Here is an 18,534-nt window from a genome sequence, read left to right as displayed (position 1 = left end):
CAGGAGGTTACTCGTGCAAGATCACACAGCCAAAGAGAGACGGACACTGAATTTGAACACACGCTGCCTCCATCTCCACAACAAATGATCTGTTGTTTACAATCCCCTCTGCGTTTCATAAAATAATCCCAAGAAGTGCTTTTATCTGCCAAGAAAAGTAAAGAATAAAGAGTGTGCACAGACAACACATGGCAGTTCTCTCACACAACAGCTCCCTCCCCAATTCCAAATGCCTCCCCCAACCACTTGCTAACAAAACCCTGATCTTATTGGGTGGTGGGGACAAAGAATGGAAGGATAGACCCCAAAAGGCCCAGAAGGAGGGTTTTGCAAGAAAGGCGAGACTAAGACAATCTCCATAATAAAGAACAGAGAGCAGGAGAGTCGGGGAGAAGGAGGAACAGTGGCTCTGGGCAGAGGGGCCGGGAGATTTTTTTTTTTGCTGGAGACAGGAAGTTGAAGACAGAGGTCTGGAGGAGTGGATGGAAGAGAGCAAAGAGCACTGGTGTCAACTCTATGCCTCCTTCCTGGTGTTCAAATATACAGCAGAGAATTGAGTGTATCTGTTCACAGGGGTGGGTGGGGCAGAGGACTTGCACCAGAATGTTCTTAGCAGCTTTATTCATCATAGCCCAAACTCTGTACCAATAGAAGGGACAAACAAAGTGTGATACTGCATATGCATACAATGGAATAGCACTCAGCAATACCATGCGAACTGACACACGTAACACAGATGCATCTCACCGGCATGCTCTTCAAAAGAAGCCAGATACAAAAGAGCACAGGCCGCATGATTCCATTGACATGAAGTTCAAGAACAGGCAGAAGGCACCAATGGTGAGTGAGAGCAGAACACTGGTTACTTTGCGGGTGGAGGGGAGCACTGTTGACTTGGAGGGTCACGGCCGCCTCGCTGGAGAGATGGATACTCTGCACTCTGATCCGAGTGGTGGTAGAGGGCCTGTGCGTGCAGGTGTAAGCCACTGAGCAGTGTGCTTGAGATGTGCACATTTTACTCTGTGCAAATTATGCCTCATTTTTTTTAAAAGAAATATACAAGCACCTTAGAGTCGTATTATATACACACTTGCCTATCTCCACTTCGCCTAATAGGACTCAGAGAGAGAATCACAATTTAAGTAAGGCAGGGGATATTGGTTTGTTTTTTTGTTTGTTTGTTTTTTTTTTTTTTGAGACGGAGTTTCACTCTTGTTGCCCAAGCTGAAGTGCAATGGCCTGATCTTGGTTCACTGCAACCTCCACCTCCTGGGTTCAAGCAATTCTCCTGCCTCAGCCTCCCAAGTAGCAGGGATTACAGGCATGTGCCACCACGCCGGCTAATTTTATACTTTTAGTAGAGACAGAGTTTATCCATGTTTGTCAGGCTGGTCTCAAACTCCCGGCCTCAGTTGATCCACCCTCCTCGACCTCCCAAAGTGCTGGGATTACAGGCGTGAGCCACTGCTCCCAGCCAGGGGATATTGTCTTCTAAGAGCCTATTTCTGGAAGGACCGTAGCTGGGAGAGTTCTGCTGTCCCCAAGTCTGCCTCAGCTCCTGTGAACCCCTCATGATCTAAACACCTCACCTCCAAGGGTGGCTCCAGTCTCCAAAGATTCAATTCCTTTGTGTGTGAGTGGTGGGGGAATTGGTTAACCTTAACCAACTGGTACTCAACTGAAGAACAAGAAATCTGTTCTACTATTGGAGCCAAAACTGACAGCAAAAGACTATTGTGAAACGGTAATACAGTCTTTCACATGGCGCTGTTTGAAGAATTTTTCCACCATTTACAATGGTGATACTCACCATTTACAATGTTTGCCTCGTATGCTGATTTTGCAACCCAACCCTTGAATGGGATGTGACTCTGCCATAAAGAATTCGAGTCATTTAAAAATTATTTTTTGGTTGTTTATTTGACCTTTGATCCCACTCTGAGACTGAACGTCATGGATCATAACTGTGCAAGCATGGCTAGGAATTTCCTCTCTTCCCCACATCTCCTGCCTCCCGACTAGGAGTCTGGGCTCCGGAGAAATGGAAGAATATGCCCTTCCTCTCCGCCTGAAGGTGTCCCTGTTGTGACATGCACAGAGCCATTGCTGACCCTTTTATTTCTCACACTAATGATATGCGCATTAGTATCGATGTCTTTTATTTCTTGGGAAGTGTTTATATTCTTGCAACAGCCTGATAAGTAAAATCATCCAACACTTGGAAATAAGGCAAATAGATAACCGGTGTCCTTTCAAAGTCAAATGAGAGCTGTATCTAACAAACCTGCTAAGGGTCATCTGACACTCTAGGGGAATGTCACTTGGCTTGACTTATTATTTACTATTGATTAGAGCCCAGATTCAGTAAAGATAGCTGTTAACTGGTAGAAAACTGATAAGTTGCAAATTATTTTTGTCTAGTAGAGATGCAAATGATTTCTTTTCAATAGAGAAGATAACCCCAACATGATGATTTTATTGCCCTATAGAACACTAACCAGTTTTGTATCTAATTTAGCAATTTTATGAATATTCCAGAATTCTTGTTGTTTTAACTGACTCTCTCTCTGTCTCCATATATAGGTATACATATATATTTTTTTCCATATCCATTGAACTAGCTTTGTCACCCAGCTGGTTCCTCCATTAACAACCTACAAGAGGACACTGACACATTCCCACACTGTATTTCTATAGAAACTGGGTATTCAATATTTTGAAAACTAGACTTTGAGAAGCTTTTCACAGCATCTGATTTTTCCTCTTGCCAACTCTTGCCCCTGTCTGTGTGACCCTGGGCAAGTCTTTTTTTGTCTCTGGTCCTTCGTGTCTTCAGAGTAAAATAGGGCACGCAGGGCTGGCGTTTCTGGCTCGGGCATGTCACGTTTCTAACTCCTCTGGCAGGCAAGCAGGAGTGACACAATGCAGTCAAAGAAGATGGATAGTGGGCCGGGCGCGGTGGCTCACACCTGTAATCCTAGCACTTTGGGAGGCCGAGATGGACAGATCACCTGAGGTCAGGAGTTTGAGACCAGCCTGGGCAACATGGCAAAACCCCGTCTCTACTAAAAATACAAAAATTAGCTGGGCATGGTGGTGCATGCATGCCTGTAATCCCAGCTACTTGGAAGGCTGAGGCAGGAGAATCTCTTGAACCCAGGAGGCAGAGGTTGCAGTGAGCTGAGATCGAGCCACTACACTCCAGCCTGGGCAACAAAATGAGACTCTGTCTCAAAAGAAGAAGAAGGAGGAGGAGACTGGAAGGGATGTTAGAGGCCATTTGGGGCAGCCTTCCCACCTCCCACCCACTCCCTCATCTTGGTAGATGGAGAAAGTGGGGTTCAGAAAGATGAGATAACTTGCCCACGGTCACACTGTGAGTTAGGTATGGGCTGAGCAGATGAGATTCCAGCTCCACGAACTTTCTGAATCTAGGGAGCATGGGAGGGGCTGTCAGGGGGAGCTCTGGGCCCCCACCCTTCAACCCAGTATCCCCATTTTTATCTGTTTGACATACATCAGATGCCACACAAGATTGCAAATGAAAAAGAAGTCCCCAAAGCTCGAAGACCCTGGCTCCAGACCATCCTTCATCTGCCCACTTCAACAGCCTTGCCTTATCTCCTCCCTCCTCCTCCTCTTTTCCTCCTCCTGCCTCTGGCAAAATTTTCAGAAAACAAACAAACAAACAAACAAACAAAAACATGCTCATGAGAAGAAGCAGACAGATGTGGTCAGCCCAGGCCTGAACACATTGGTCTCCAGTCTGGGAGAGACAGAGCCTCTCTATCTAAAGAAAAGCATTCTCAGGGTCCAAGCTGACAATGATGCAGTGTGCCGTGCTGACAGGTAATGAGCACCCCATCAGTTAAGGTGAGTAAGGCTAGATGATCTGTTCAAACACTAGCAGCAATTGTCTCTGGATGGTAGAATTCATAGGCTTTTGTTGCTGGGTTTTGTTTTTTGTTTTTTGTTTTTTTTGAGATGGTGTTACAGGATCTTTGGGGTGTCATTTTCTGGCCGGAAACCTCTGTGGCTGGTGGCACCTTTGCCCAAGTTTTGCTCAGGCCCACTGGGCTTGTTTCACTCACTCCTCCTGGCAGGCTGCACTCAGCTCACATTACCAGCCTGGGTTCCACATCTGCCCAGGGCAAGTCAGGCATGGAACAGTGAGGGGTGTGTGAGTGAACATGGGATGTGGCCACTGCACACAGTCAGACACGCCGGCTGCTGCAGCGAGGGAGCAGCTCCAGGTGCCAGCATGGGCGCCAGCTCTCTGAGAGGCTGCGGCTAGACCAAGTACACCACAAGCAGCTTCCACAGCTGGCACTGGGGAACACAGTGGCACCCGGAAGCTTCGAGATGCCAGGAACCACAGGGCCCCAAAAAGGGGGTCACAGCTCCGGCTTGGGGAGCTCCCAGGTCTGGGTTCCCTGGAGGGCCGCAGCTCTTCTCTCCTTCCCTTCACCTGCACCGTGGCAAGCAAGGGGCATGTTTCAGCCTTGTTTGTGTTACAGCTCTTTCAGCCCCACCATTTGATGGGTCTCAAGTTCTTATCCTGCAACCAGGAAGAATGAGGTATGCAGACAAGTGGGGAGTGAGCAAGACGAAGAGGAGCTTTATTGAGCGATAGAACAGCTCAGCCTCCTGCAGAGCCTCCCTCAGGGGGCAGCTCCTTTCCACAGCCAGGGTGTCCTGATGAGTGTTCAGCTCCTAGCAGAGAGGAGACCCTGGAATGGGAAGCTCCTCTCTGCAGGCAGGTCATCCTGTCGACTTTCCAGCTCTCAGAGGAGGGAAGACCCTGGAGTGGGAAGCTCCTTTCTGCAGGCAAGTTGTTCTGACATCTCTGCAGCTCTCAGCAGAGAGGAGGCCCTGAAGCGGGTAGCTCCTCTCGGCAGCTGGTCATCCAATGTCTGCCCAGCTCTGGCTGAGCCTGAAGCTTTCATGAGCCTCAGAGAGGAGGAAGTGCATACTGATTGGTCCATGGGTGGTCATAGGCAAGGCCAGAAAATATACCATAAGTTCCCACTCTGGTCTGTGGGACTGGCGGCCTGGCCCCCAGCCTTGAGGCCCTCCCTGGCTTGAAGGTAGGGCCTCACCAGGGACCCATCCCCTTCCACCCAGGAGCCTGTCTGTCTCCTGCTGCTGTTCATGGTGCCCAGGCTGTTCATGCCAAGGGGCGTCTGCAGGCCAGCACCGAGCTGCCCTCAGTTTCCCCTTGGCTTTCCTTCCATGCTAGTCAGTGCCCAAAGTCCAGAGGGGGCCAAGGCAGCAGGGGTCTAACGTGTCAGCACTGCCCCGAGCATGCACACACCCAGCCAGGCTGTGACAGCACCCAGGCTCAACACCAACTTTGCTCTAAGATCAGAGTGGGCGCCAAGAGGAGGGAGAAGCCAGGCAGTGGGAGCAGACACTTCTGAGCCTGAAGGATAGGGCGGGGGGCCTTCCCGGGCCCCCAAGAGTGCAGGGATGCCTGGGTCCACAGCTGCAGTTTAGGCGGCTGCAGCTGCATGGGGGATGGCGGAGGCCCCCACCTGCTCCATGAAGCAGGAGGCCTGGGTCTTCAGCTGTGATTTGGCAGCTGCAGTGGTGCCCAGGAGGGCAGGGTTCCCACTGTCCCCAGCTCCCACTGGCTACATGGAGCATGCAGCCCTGGCCATGCCTCCCTGCTGCAGCCAGTGTGATGACAGCAGCCATTCCAGATGGCCCGCCATTGCCATCTCTTTTTTTTTTTTTTTTTTGAGATGGGGTCTTGTTCTGTCTCCCAGGCAGGAGTGCAGTGGTAAGATCAAATCTCACTGCAGCCTCAACCTCCTGGGCTCAAGCAATCCTCCCAGCTCAGCCTCCCAAATAGCTGGGACTACACAGGTGCATGCTACCACACCTGGCTATTTTTTAAATTTTTAGTAGAGATGGAGTTTCACCATGTTGGCCAGGCTGGTCTCGAACTCCTGACCTCAAGTGAGCCGCCTGCCTTGACCTCCCAAAATGCTGGGATTACAGGCATGAGCCAAAGCACCTAGACTTGCTGTTTTTTTAAATGTTGGCAAAAGCTAGTGACTAAGTGTTCACCATGCGCCCAGTGTTTTGTATGTGCAGGTCATTAAAGTGTTATAATAATCAGATGATATAGGACCCCGTTCCCAATGTACAGATAAAACTGAGGGCTCAGGAGGTCAAGTAATTTCCCAAAGACATGCAACTAGGAAGCAGCAAGTCTAGAAACGGATTGCTGTGCTTCCTTCTCACCAATGCACTGTTCTTTCTTCTTTGTATTTTCCAAGCTTTTGGCAATGAATTGCATGTCACTTTCATAATCATGAAAAGTCCTACAAGGGACAGATTTTTTTTAAAGATTCCTTCCGCTCTGGTGTTCTGTGCTTCTCTGGTTCTCAGAACCTCACCCTGAACGGCCTCCACCCCACATCCTCATAGGCACTGGCCTCACTGCCCCCACTCCCACAGCAGCTGTTGCTGGGGCAGGACGCCCAATGTCCCAGTCTTGCTGAAGTCTGCTCGAAATGTCCCTGGTGAGCTTCTGGCCCCTGGGGAAGTTCAGGGGGCAGGTCTGGAGAAGGGGAAGTAGGAAGGGATGTGAAACTTGGCCACAGCCTGGCGCCACTCCTGCTGGGCAGCCCACAGGGTCCCTGGGCGGAGGGCAGGAGCATCCAGTTGGAGTTGACAACAGGAGGCAGGTGAGGCCAGAGTCCCAGAGGGAGGGGGCTGCGGAGTTCTGGGACCCAGGGGAGCTGGCCCAGGAGGCTGGGCAGCTGAGGCAGGGAGGGAGGGAAATAACTGTGCCTGATTCTAGGACAGGGATGGGGGTGCAGCACTGATCCAGGACCCAGAATGGGTGAGTGGAGGGACCTTAACTCCTTGAGCCAGGGCTTGGGGGAGGGTGAGAGGAGATGAGTTAGACCTAACAACTGAAGGGTAAGACCAGGGTTCCTGGGTCCTGGCCCCATAACACATAAGAAACCAGGAAAAGCCTGGGGTGCTAGAGCTGGCAGTGGGACCCAGCAGAGGGGACTGTAGGGGCAGCCAGTCACCCATGCTCAGGTGGATGCTGAAAGGCGCTGAGCATGCGGAAGAGTGAGCAGGTGTCGCTTTGGGCGTTTGTGAATTCCTGTGTGTATGCAGAGCTCCACCATCTGGGTGAGCCAGTGTTAATTAAATAAGGAGCAGGCACTCAATACATATTTGTTCAATGAAATCGATTACCTGTGGGAGTGTATGAATGTGTGTGTCCGTGCAAGTGAGGGACAGAGTCTATTTGGGTATCAGTTGTGTGTCTAGGGGGGTATAGTGGATTTCTGAGTTTGCCTACTGTGTTTTGTAGGTGCGTGGATGAGAGCTGTGTTTGTGTGAGTGTGTGATGATGTGGGTGTGCTCTGTTGCATGTGTGGATGTGTGTGAGTTTGTGGTTCTGTGTATATGCGTGGGGTCCTGGGGCTGGATTGAGAGTGGACATTGAGAGCCCCAGAGGGTGCATGTGCACTGGGGGAGGACTGTGCATATATCATTGTGTGCATGGGACTCAAGGGTGGGAGCTGGGTGTGAGTGTGATGTCCAACCTGCCCAGGCCCTCCCGTGTCTCCACAGAGGCATCATGGAGGGTCCCCGGGGATGGCTGGTGGTCTGTGTGCTGGCCATATCGCTGGCCTCTATGGTGACCGAGGACTTGTGCCGAGCACCAGACGGGAAGAAAGGGGAGGCAGGAAGACCCGGCAGACCGGGGCGGCCAGGCCTCAAGGGGGAGCAAGGGGAGCCGGGTAAGCACCCTTCCTCAGGAACCCAGCCCCTTGGACCTTGGCCTGACTTGGCCTCCAGGGCGAAGGCTTGGGGTGGCACTGAGAATCAGGAGTCCGTCTGCCCCCAGTGCCCCATGAATCCTCTCCAGTTTGTACTTGGCCACAGGGGCTAAGGGAGGCCTAGCCTTCCCGGGCCATGTCCTCAGGCCTCTCCACTCCCCGTTTACTGCCTGGGCCCTCTTTCTTCCGCTTCACCTTCCCCCTCTGTAGAATGACTTGCTTTGACCAGTGAAAGTGAAAGTTCTGGCAGCAATGCTGAGTCCTTGTTCATGGTTCTCTTGCCAGAAAAACGAGGACTCAGAGTTTAGACTCAGGAGCCACTGCCTTGCTGTGTGACCTCAAGCAAGTTATTGGCCCTCTCTGAGCCTAAGTGGTCTCATCTGTAAAATGGAAAAATAACACTGCCTGGCACATAGAGAGGGATCAAATAACTGCATCTGTCCCTTCACTTCCTTCCAGCACCCCCAACACTGTCCCTGCTTCCCTCTCCCCAGCCCCTTCAGGCTTCAGAGACTCACATTCTAGAAGAAAGGCCAGGGGTGATGGAAAAGGGAAGAGGTCCTGACCAAAGTGGAAAGGGAGTCTCATGGAATCACCCTGGGCCTCCTAGTCCAAAGCAGACCAAAAGGATCACATAGACATTTGCAATAATTTGCATCCGGGCATCCTACATTTGGTACCTGAACCTGAAGCCAAGTCAAGGTCAGTGCCCCAGAGGGGTATGAAGTCCTCAGCCTTGGGCAGCACAGCAGACAGCCAGAGTTCCATGCATTTCCCAGAACCTGACACTTTCCCAAGTGCTTGTTCACACTTCTCTCCACTTTACAGATGAAGTGGAGGCTCAGAGAGGTTGAGACACTTGCCCAAAGTCACACAGCCAGTCAGAATCGATGTCCTGAAGGCCCAGGTGCTTCATTGCCCTTTATCCCATAGACTCAGGGGGTCCAGCTCTCTCCCTGAGGACCAGTAGGCATTGGACTCTCACTCCCAATCTGGCATTTCTCCCCACAGGGACCCCTGGCATCCGGACAGGCATCCAAGGCCTTAAAGGTGACCAGGGGGAACCCGGGCCCTCTGGAAACCCCGGCAAGGTGGGCTACCCAGGGCCCAGCGGCCCCCTCGGGGCCCGTGGCATCCCGGGAATTAAAGGCACCAAGGGCAGCCCAGGAAACATCAAGGACCAGCCGAGGCCAGCCTTCTCGGCCATTCGGCGGAACCCCCCAATGGGGGGCAACGTGGTCATCTTCGACACGGTCATAACCAACCAGGAAGAACCGTACCAGAACCACTCGGGCCGATTCGTCTGCACTGTACCCGGCTACTACTACTTCACCTTCCAGGTGCTGTCCCAGTGGGAAATCTGCCTGTCCATCGTCTCCTCCTCAAGGGGCCAGGTCCGACGCTCCCTGGGCTTCTGTGACACCACCAACAAGGGGCTCTTCCAGGTGGTGTCAGGGGGCATGGTGCTTCAGCTGCAGCAGGGTGACCAGGTCTGGGTTGAAAAAGACCCCAAAAAGGGTCACATTTACCAGGGCTCTGAGGCCGACAGCGTCTTCAGCGGCTTCCTCATCTTCCCATCTGCCTGAGCCAGGGAAGGACCCCCTCCCCCACCCACCTCTCTGGCTTCCATGCTCCGCCTGTAAAATGGGGGCGCTATTGCTTCAGCTGCTGAAGGGAGGGGGCTGGCTCTGAGAGCCCCAGGACTGGCTGCCCCGTGACACATGCTCTAAGAAGCTCATTTCTTAGACCTCTTCCTGGAATAAACATTTGTGTCTGTGTCTGCTGAACATGAGCTTCAGTTGCTACTTGGGGCATTGAGAGGGAGGCCTAAGAATAATAATCCAGTGCTTAAGAGTCAGGCCCGTCCTTAGTATGTTTTTTTGTTTTTTTTTTTTAAGATGGAGTTTCGCTCTTGTCACCCAGGCTGGAGTGCAATGGAGTGATCTTCGGTCACTGCAACCTCCGCCTCCCGGGTTCAAGCAACTCTCCTGCCTCAGTCTCCCAAGTAGCTGGGATTACAGGTACCTGCCACCATGCCCCGTGAATTTTTTGTATTTTTAGTAGAGAAGGGGTTTCACCATGTTGGCCAGGCTGGTCTCGAACTCCTGACCTCAAGTGATCCTCCAGCCTTGGCCTCCCAAAGTGCTCGGATTAGAGGCATGTGCCACCACGCCCAGCCCATTCTTAGTATTTCACATGATGTGTTTAGCATGTCCTAGCAGCCTCATCTACCCAGGTTCGAATCCTGATGCCACCACTTATTAGCTGTCTAATCATGTGCATGTTAACCGAGCTCTGAGATCTCAGTTTCCTCATCTGTAAAGTGGGACTGACGATCCCAAAGGGTCATTGGGAAGATTAAATGACTTAATATATGAAAATTGTAGAGCAGTGCTCAGTTTATAACAAGGGCTATGGAAATTTTTGCTATTATTATATTTTATTTAATCTTTATGACCAAGCTCTGGGTATGGTATGATGGCCCTACATTACAGATGATGAAACTTAGGCTGTGAGGAGTAGGCATCAATCAGCAAATCAGCATCTAAGGGGAGGATCTGGGGGCCAGTCACAGTGGCTCATGCCTGTAATCCCAACACTTTGGGAGGCCAAGGCAGGCAGATCACTTGAGGTCAGGAGTTCAAGACCAGCCTGGCCAACATATAGTGAAACCCTGTCTCTACTAAAAATACAAAAATTAGCTAGGCGTGGTGGCGCACACCTGTAGTCCCAGCTACTTGGGAAGCTGAGGCAGGAGAATCGCTTGAATCAGGGAGGCAGAGGTTACAGTGAGCTGAGATTGCACCACTGCACTCCAGCCTGGGTGACAAAGTGAGACTCCATCTCTAAAAAAAAAAAAAAAAAAAAAAAAATTGGGGGGTGGGGAGGCAGGAAGGAGCTGAGATTTGAACCCAAGTCTTACTGATGCCCAAACCTGTGTTTAACCACTACCCTCACCAGCCTCCCTGGCTTCTATGAAGCACATGACACATCACACAGGTGCTTTTCCAACCCTGTATTGGGAAGGCAGGGGCAGGAATCAGAGAGGGGAAGCAATTGGCCCAAGGGCACTCCGCAGTCCTTCCTGAAGCTAGGTTTCCTGAGTCCAGCCCTGGGCTTCCACCTGGCAGGTGTGGAGACCAGGGCTGCTGCCTCTGCTGCCTGCTGGACATTCTGCCCAGGCTGGGGGCCGGGAGAGTTTTGAATGCTCACAGTGCATTCCAGGGCCCTACTTGTCTGTCTGGAAGCTACTACGAAGCAGCAAACCCCACCCTGTCCCTCGAATGCAGGAGAAATAAGGAGGCCAGGAGTTCAGATCTGAAAATGTCCAATGCACCATGCAGTTTCTCAAAGGAAGCTGGGTTTAGCCTTGTGCTGCACACACACACACACGCACACACCAGTTATGCCTTCACACCCACAGACACACTCAGGGAGGCACAAGCCATCATACCACAGAGCCCCTGCCTCAGACATACAAGTAACATCCATGAACCATCGCATATTCTCTCTCTCTTACGCATGTGTCCCAGACACACTCCTTTCACCCGGGGACACACATCCTCCTCACTCCAGCATGCACGAGCCTCCGAATGCCTGTGTTCTCTCCCACACGGACCCCCCCCCACACACATACACTCAAACTCCCACAGGGCCATTCTCAGAAACACGGGCTGTCCCTCCCATCCACCGCCAGATGCACAAATGGCCTCATGGTCCTCGAGTGCACAACCTGAATACCCACCTCTAAAGTACAAGACCCCCTCCTGGGACTGCCCCTGCCCTGCCAACAGGCTTTGGGGGTCGGGAAGAAGTGAGGGGGGCCCAGGGAGAGGATGAACCCTCCACAGCCTCAGGGTAGCCCTCAGCTCCCTTCCAGAGTCAGCTCAGCCCTGTTCTCCCCCCGCCTCGCTCACCCAGAACACACATTGTTTAACAGGCACCGGGAAAAGAGACAGGTCTTCGGGCACCTAACGTGCTGGGCATTCCACGGCCATTGATGTATTTAATCCCAGCAAAATCGATGTGGACACTGAGGCTCAGAGAAAGCAGACGTCCACCCAAGGACACACAGCCAGAAAGGGGAAGGGCCCTGGGGCTGAACCAGGGGTGCCTGACCCCACAGGGTTAGGGCACGCAAAGAAAATGCCAGGGGTGGAGGCTCCATCAGCGGCAGTAGAGGCCAAGCTAGAGAAATGGGGTGTGCAGTGAGTGCCCGGCCACCCCCTTACCCTAAATCCTACCCATACCCCACCATCCACCCACTACCCCGATGCAAAATCTCTGGCCCCTCCGGGAGGGGAATGAACTGGAGCTGCCCGGAGCGGGGCCAAGTGGGCGGGGCAAGGGAGGGCTGAGCGTGGGCCGAGGCTGCCACCTGCTGGACAAGCCGAACCCAGGCGCAGAGGAGGTGAAGAGGGAGGAGAGGAGCCCAGAGCCGTTAGGCTGGGTGGCCCCCAGCCCCATAATGCAGTATCCATCATTTCTTCTCGTCCCAGGCTTCCACCCACCAGGGACTCCTAGGGCCAAGTGGATTCATGCCCCTTAACTCACCCCACACTCTCTGCAGCCCCATGGCACGTGGTGGAGACACAGAAGGGGAGACTGAGACCCTGAGGGTTCCTCAGTGAGGCAGGGGAAGAGCTCTGAACACCTGCCCATGCCTGGCATGGGACACCTGCCCATGCCTGGCACAGGACAAGGCATCACACGTGTGTTGTGCACTGAATCCCAGCCACTGGCCTGGAGCTGTAAGAAGCCTCCATGTTACAGAGGGGGAACCAATGGACACAGGTGGCAGGTGTGGGGTCGAGGCTGGAGCCCTGCTACTGCCTGACAGTCCCTTCATCCCTAGAATCTCATGTGAGGAGAAGAGGGAGAGGGGAGAAGGCCTCTCAGCTCTGCCAGCCTGGTCCTGATGGGGAGCCCCTCACCCTCCATGGTGGGCTCCAAGCCCAGAGGCAGGGCACCCCCAGGATGCAGGCAAGGAGGGTGGTGTTGGCAGGGAAGATGGAACCGTCAGGGAAGACCAGGTGCCCCAGCGAAGGAAGAGGCACCAATACTGAAAGCCAAGGCCACCCCAGTAGACAGAATGGAGGCCAGAGGGACCAGTGATTTACTGAAGGCATCTGGTCCATGCAGTGACAGGGCTGGAAGGAGAAGCCAGGGCCCTGGCTCTGTAGCCAGGGCAGCCCGTGCACCACAACAGCTGCCTGCCACCAAAGCGGGTCCATCCTGGGGGTCCACCTCCAAGTGTGGCCACTGGGATGGGGCACATGGAAGTTTCTACAACAAGGCTTGCAACTTGACAAGTGCATGTGAGGCTTGTTTCTGGGGGCAGCTGAGCAGAGGGGTCAGAGCAAGGCTTTGGGCCCCAAGAGACCACTCAGTGTGTGACTTTGGGCAATGGCGTACATCCTCCTGAGCCTGTTTCCTTATCTGTAAAGGGGGATAATAACTTCCTCCTAGGGATTCTGGGAAAACTGAGTCTCAGGCAAAGCAAATGCTAACATTGGTCATTAGATGGGATGAACCTGACTCTGGGGGATGTCTGTGCCCTGGGGGCTTGCATTTATACACACACACACACACACACACACACACACACCCTCAGCCAGATGCTGGGCCAGGGGACAGTTCCTCATTTCGGACACTGACTGCCGGTGGGGGGATGTGGACGGGGTGTTGCTGTGGTCAGTCTGGCTCAGCACCCAAAAGAAAGTGTCAAGTCAGGGAAAATTCTGGGAAAGGGGATGTGGGATTAGGGGAGGGCACGAGAAGGGGAGGGGGCCCAGCCCTGCTTTGGGCAATCCTTGCTCTGACCACTCGGACACCTTGTCCTCTTGCCTGGGAGAGGGGAAGCAGATCTGAGGACATCTCTGTGCCAGGCCAGAAACCGCCCACCCGCAGGTGAGGCCCGGACCCCTGCCCAGGTATGGGCAGATGGCCGTTTCCTCCACCTTCCGCCACCTTCCTGAAATGTGGTGCCAGGGGCAGCTTGGTGTGTGAGGGGAAGGAGGGTTCCCACTCCTGCTGGGCCCCGGGGCCTGGGCTGAAGAAGAGGCCCCACCATCCGTCCATGGTGAGGCTCCTGGGGGAGGCAGGAATGTGAGCTCCCGAGGGCTGAGGAGGACGGGCCCTGGGGAATGAGAGGGTTGGGGGCAGGTGAGGGGCTGGCAGGGACAGCTCAGCTCTCTCCCTCCCAGTTCCTTCTCCAGGATGGACGTGGGGCCCAGCTCCCTGCCCCACCTTGGGCTGAAGCTGCTGCTGCTCCTGCTGCTGCTGCCCCTCAGGGGCCAAGCCAACGCAGGCTGCTATGGGATCCCAGGGATGCCCGGCCTGCCCGGGGCACCAGGGAAGGACGGGTACGACGGACTGCCGGGGCCCAAGGGGGAGCCAGGTGAGTCTGCTGGCCTGGTTTGGGGGTTTGGGTCTGGGGCAGGGATCAGAGTCTGTCTGGGGCTGACCAAGGGGGCAGGGGACAGCAGGAAGTGCTTGCCTTGCTGCCACGCCTGCCCCAGGGCAGAGACGTAATCTCACGGTGTGTCTGGCTCCTCTATCCTCAGAGCCCAGGCTTCAGGCCACCCCAGAGGTGACCTTGGGCCCGGCGCACTTCCATCCTCCTCCTCCTCCTTACCCGGTTATAGGGAGGGAATAAGAGTGCCTGCCCCCAAAGGTGGCCAGGAGGCTCACAGGAGACAGTACAGGGAAAGTCTTCTTGCCCTGCAACATGGGCACCTGGGGAAGCTGGGGCCCACGCAGTGAATATATCCAATGCACGACTGCCAGGGTTCAAATCCCAGCCCCTACTGATTCCCTCTATGTGAACCCGCACAAGTTACTTAACCTCTCAGTGCCTCAGTTTCCTCATCTGTAAAACGAGGAGATGTGAGGATTAAGTTAACTTAAATATAAAACAGCCCTGAGCACCTGGGAGGTCTATACAGGTGTAGGCTATTTTATCATCGGTTTTATCAGATATCCATGCTCACCTCCCTCCTTAGGATTCTGGATAGTTGGAGGGGTGGGGAGTAAGAGGTCAGGATCGCAGCCAGAGAAACTTCTGTTGGAGGTCCACAGGCAATCCTTGGCATAAGAGAAGGGGGCTGAGGCTATGAATGGGTGACTGGGGCTGGAACTGGAGCCCTGGGGGGTATGAGTGCCTTGTCTGTGAGTGAGCTGGGCACGTCTCAGATGCTGGGCATGCCTGGAGCCGGCCTGGGGTGACACTGAGCGGAGGTGATGGGGTGACAGAGGTGGTGGAAAGGAGGGAGGCCAGTTGAGAGGAATGTCCTTAGGAGTGGTCCCACCATCATCTTCCCTCCTGGATAGAGGGAATGGCACCAACATTCCAGAAGGAATTCTCCAATTTAGGGTGAGCTTAGGGTGAGCTCAAAGCTCAATGAGGCCTCCAGGCCTGCCATTTTCCAGGAGCTTGTACTTCACAGCTGCCTCTGACCACCTCCCTGCCCAGGGTAGCTGATGGCCACCCGTGATTGAGCCCCCAAGTCCCAGGTGTGGTCTCAGTTTTAGGAAATGATAAAACCGAGGCCACAATCCCTTGAAGAAGTGATTGACCCTCATTTTGCAAATGTCAAAGCTGGGGTTCAGAGAGATTGAGCAACTTGTCCAAAGTCACACAGTGGGATCCTGTCCAACTCCCAAGTCCACATTCTCCACCACTGCCCTCAGCTGCCTCTCAAGTCCCCTCTGTATTGCTGTTTCCTGGCCCCCTCTCAATTGGTGGTTTGAAGACATCACGAAGGATGACATGCTACTCTGCTCAGCATCACTGGCAGCCATCACGAGGACCAGACACTCCAGAGCACACTTCCTATGGTGTGCCTGGCACTGTGCCTGTCCCACTCCACCCTTTCAGGGACTCCCTCTTCTATTATGCCCGTATCTCAACTGAGCAAATACAGACTCAGGGAGGGAGGTCACCCACCTAGGGTCACAGATGTGAAGGCCAGGTCTGCTGGGTCCCGACCCCACACTCCTAATGCTGAGGCCTAAGAGGTTCATAAGCCATAAAGGATCTGTCATAAATGGGTCTGCACAGTCACCGAGCCTGACGGAAGTCAGAGGAGGAAAGGAAACATGAGGACTGATGGGAGTGGTCAAGGAGGGCTTCTTGGAAGAGGAAACTGGAGTCAGCCCTTAAAAAATGAGTATGATTTAGATAAGGGGAGAAGAATCTCACAGAGGCTCAGATCATCAGGGCTGGAACAGAGTGAGACACTGGGATTCTCCAGACTTGAGTTAGAGACCTGACTCCACCTCAAACTGGCTGCATGGCCTTGGGCAAGTCTCTAACTCGGCTTCCTCATCAGTAACATGAGGGAAGTTGAACCAGGCCAGCTGTCATGGGGGCTGACGTGGGCTGAATGGGGCTGGGGTGAGCTGGAGAGAGCAGGCCCTGCAGTGGGGCGGCTTCTATTCGGCTCCTTCCAGTGGTTGCCATGTGCTAACCTGGGGAATCCATCTCAGGAGCAGATATAGGTTTTGTGGGACTCTGAAGCTTGTAAAATGTTGAGGGTCTTCTTTATGAAAAATAATACAAACTGACAGATACGCTTGATTGCAGAGGTGAGAGTGGTTACAAAAATTTACACATGTAACAAAATTATATTGGAACCACACACACACAGTGTATATAAAACTGGTGAAGTCTACATAAGCTTTGTGAATTCTAGGAATGTCAGCCTCCTGGTTTTGACATTATACTTTAGTCATACAAGCTGTGTCACTGGGGAAAACTGGGTGAAGAGTCCCTGTTCTTTTGTTTCTTCAACTTTCTTTGACTCTATATTTCAAAACAAAAAAGTTGAAAAAAATCAGAAATACAAAATTAGGCAAAAGGTCTTGAAGGGGCTGATGCAAGTGGACAGAACCTGAAACTTAAGCTGCCTCTGACCAACCTTCTGATTTTTTGTCAAGAAGGTCTGAGAATTTCAAATTTCAAATAAGTTCTGAATTTGTTCATGTTGGGCTCCAATTAAAAATTTTAAAAAACATTGTGCAGGCCAAACAAGATACTTGTGGCCACATGCCATCTGTCCGTGGGCTGACAGTCATGGCATCTGAGATCCCGCCCAGCTCTGAGCTCCCTACTTGCTTCATCACAAATGTGGAAACTGAGGCCAAGAGACAGGGAAGTGCCTTAGACAAGGTCAGAGGGCAGGTCGGTGGAGAAGCAGGACTTGAACCAGACTCTCTCTCTCCCCTCCAGCCAAAGCCTAACTCCCTGCACCCTGCTCCTAGGGAGATAGCCCATCTACGAGAAGGAGATTCTAGAGACCAAATGCCAGCACTGTGTTCCCTGGAAGACACCCTCAGGGTCCCTCCTCCCTGTCCCCCACCCTATCACTTTCTCTCTGCCTTCTCCATCTCCAGGAATCCCAGCCATTCCCGGGATCCGAGGACCCAAAGGGCAGAAGGGAGAACCCGGCTTACCCGGCCATCCTGGGAAAAATGGCCCCATGGGACCGCCTGGGATGCCAGGGGTGCCCGGCCCCATGGGCATCCCTGGAGAGCCAGGTGAGGAGGGCAGATACAAGCAGAAATTCCAGTCAGTGTTCACGGTCACTCGGCAGACCCACCAGCCCCCTGCACCCAACAGCCTGATCAGATTCAACGCGGTCCTCACCAACCCGCAGGGAGATTATGACACGAGCACTGGCAAGTTCACCTGCAAAGTCCCCGGCCTCTACTACTTTGTCTACCACGCGTCGCACACAGCCAACCTGTGCGTGCTGCTGTACCGCAGCGGCGTCAAAGTGGTCACCTTCTGTGGCCACACGTCCAAAACCAATCAGGTCAACTCGGGCGGTGTGCTGCTGAGGTTGCAGGTGGGCGAGGAGGTGTGGCTGGCTGTCAATGACTACTACGACATGGTGGGCATCCAGGGCTCCGACAGCGTCTTCTCCGGCTTCCTGCTCTTCCCCGACTAGGGCGGGCACATGCGCTCGAGCCCCACGGGCCTTCCACCTCCCTCAGCTTCCTGCATGGACCCACCTTACCGGCCAGTCTGCATCCTTGCCTAGACCATTCTCCCCATCAGATGGACTTCTCCTCCAGGGAGCCCACCCTGACCCACCCCCACTGCACCCCCTCCCCATGGGTTCTCTCCTTCCTCTGAACTTCTTTAGGAGTCACTGCTTGTGTGGTTCCTGGGACACTTAACCAATGCCTTCTGGTACTGCCATTCTTTTTTTTTTTTTTTTTCCAAGTATTGGAAGGGGTGGGGAGATATATAAATAAATCATGAAATCAATACGTATGCCTGGCTCAGATTCCTCATTGCTGATTCCTTGAGTTTCGGATCTTCAACTTTGCATCAGCCATAGCTGGGCTCTGGACTCAAGGCATCTGGTTGGTGCTCAGGAAAGCTTGGCTGCCAGTGTTGGGACACTCAGCACCATTTGGCCTGGTGGGAGAGAGATGTTCTAAGTGTGGTTACATGCTGCCAGAGGTCCCCAAGGGATCATCTGCTGTCACTTTTTTTGGGGGAGAGGCACTGCCATCATTAAAGGTATCCAAGCCCACAGGTAAATGGGAGTCAGTTTGACTTCCTGGGCCTGTGCTGAACTTCAGGAGCATTTACCATGGGAGGAACTTGGGCTTGGGTAAGCCCAGAACAGACAAAGGCAAGATGTGCAATGAATTTGTGCTGAATGAATAAGAAATTGGTGTGAATGAATTATTGCATAAGTGGGTAAGT

The 18,534-nt window shown here is 53.2% G+C and overlaps 2 protein-coding genes across 7 annotated transcripts; both read left to right on the top strand.

Annotated features, from left to right (window-relative positions):
* The first annotated feature begins 6,454 nt into the window (after window positions 1–6,454).
* Window positions 6,455–9,598, top strand: C1QA (complement C1q A chain). 3 transcript variants are annotated; one of them, XM_055387381.2, is made up of 3 exons: window positions 6,455–6,853; window positions 7,603–7,772; window positions 8,823–9,598. In XM_055387381.2, the coding sequence occupies exons 2-3, from the start codon at window positions 7,610–7,612 to the stop codon at window positions 9,395–9,397; spliced, it is 738 nt and encodes a 245-aa protein (XP_055243356.2). In that variant the 5' UTR covers window positions 6,455–6,853; window positions 7,603–7,609; the 3' UTR covers window positions 9,398–9,598. The 3 variants fall into 3 exon arrangements, with proteins under 3 accessions (XP_055243356.2, XP_055243358.2, XP_055243351.2); XM_055387383.2 differs by having other exon boundaries at window positions 6,459–6,530; XM_055387376.2 differs by having other exon boundaries at window positions 6,573–6,695.
* A 4,014-nt stretch (window positions 9,599–13,612) lies between these two features.
* C1QC (complement C1q C chain) lies at window positions 13,613–18,090 on the top strand. Of its 4 annotated transcripts, none has more exons than XM_004024861.5 (3): window positions 13,613–13,721; window positions 14,018–14,211; window positions 17,208–18,090. In XM_004024861.5, exons 2-3 carry the CDS (start codon window positions 14,031–14,033, stop codon window positions 17,762–17,764), a joined length of 738 nt encoding a protein of 245 aa, XP_004024910.1. In that variant the 5' UTR covers window positions 13,613–13,721; window positions 14,018–14,030; the 3' UTR covers window positions 17,765–18,090. The 4 variants fall into 4 exon arrangements, with proteins under 4 accessions (XP_004024910.1, XP_018867919.3, XP_004024911.1 ...); XM_019012374.4 differs by having other exon boundaries at window positions 13,615–13,919; XM_004024862.5 differs by having other exon boundaries at window positions 13,615–13,744; window positions 17,208–18,080.
* The last annotated feature ends 444 nt before the right edge of the window (window positions 18,091–18,534 follow it).

The sequence above is a fragment of the Gorilla gorilla genome, chromosome 1, assembly GCF_029281585.2.
Source record: "Gorilla gorilla gorilla isolate KB3781 chromosome 1, NHGRI_mGorGor1-v2.1_pri, whole genome shotgun sequence".
Lineage (NCBI taxonomy): Eukaryota > Metazoa > Chordata > Mammalia > Primates > Hominidae > Gorilla > Gorilla gorilla.
The sequence above is the reverse complement of the archived record's forward strand: the minus strand, read 5'-3'. Positions and strand labels throughout refer to the sequence as shown.

Bases quoted from the DNA above. Each gene is read 5' to 3' on its own strand.
- C1QA (XM_055387381.2), top strand. From the start codon at position 7,610: ATGGAGGGTCCCCGGGGATGGCTGGTGGTCTGTGTGCTGGCCATATCG. The intron at 7,773-8,822 runs GTAAGCACCCTT...TTCTCCCCACAG, and splicing joins GGGGGAGCAAGGGGAGCCGG to GGACCCCTGGCATCCGGACA.
- C1QC (XM_019012374.4), top strand. From the start codon at position 13,747: ATGGGCAGATGGCCGTTTCCTCCACCTTCCGCCACCTTCCTGAAATGT. The intron at 13,920-14,017 runs GTGAGCTCCCGA...TCTCCCTCCCAG, and splicing joins CTCCTGGGGGAGGCAGGAAT to TTCCTTCTCCAGGATGGACG. The intron at 14,212-17,207 runs GTGAGTCTGCTG...CTCCATCTCCAG, and splicing joins GGGGCCCAAGGGGGAGCCAG to GAATCCCAGCCATTCCCGGG.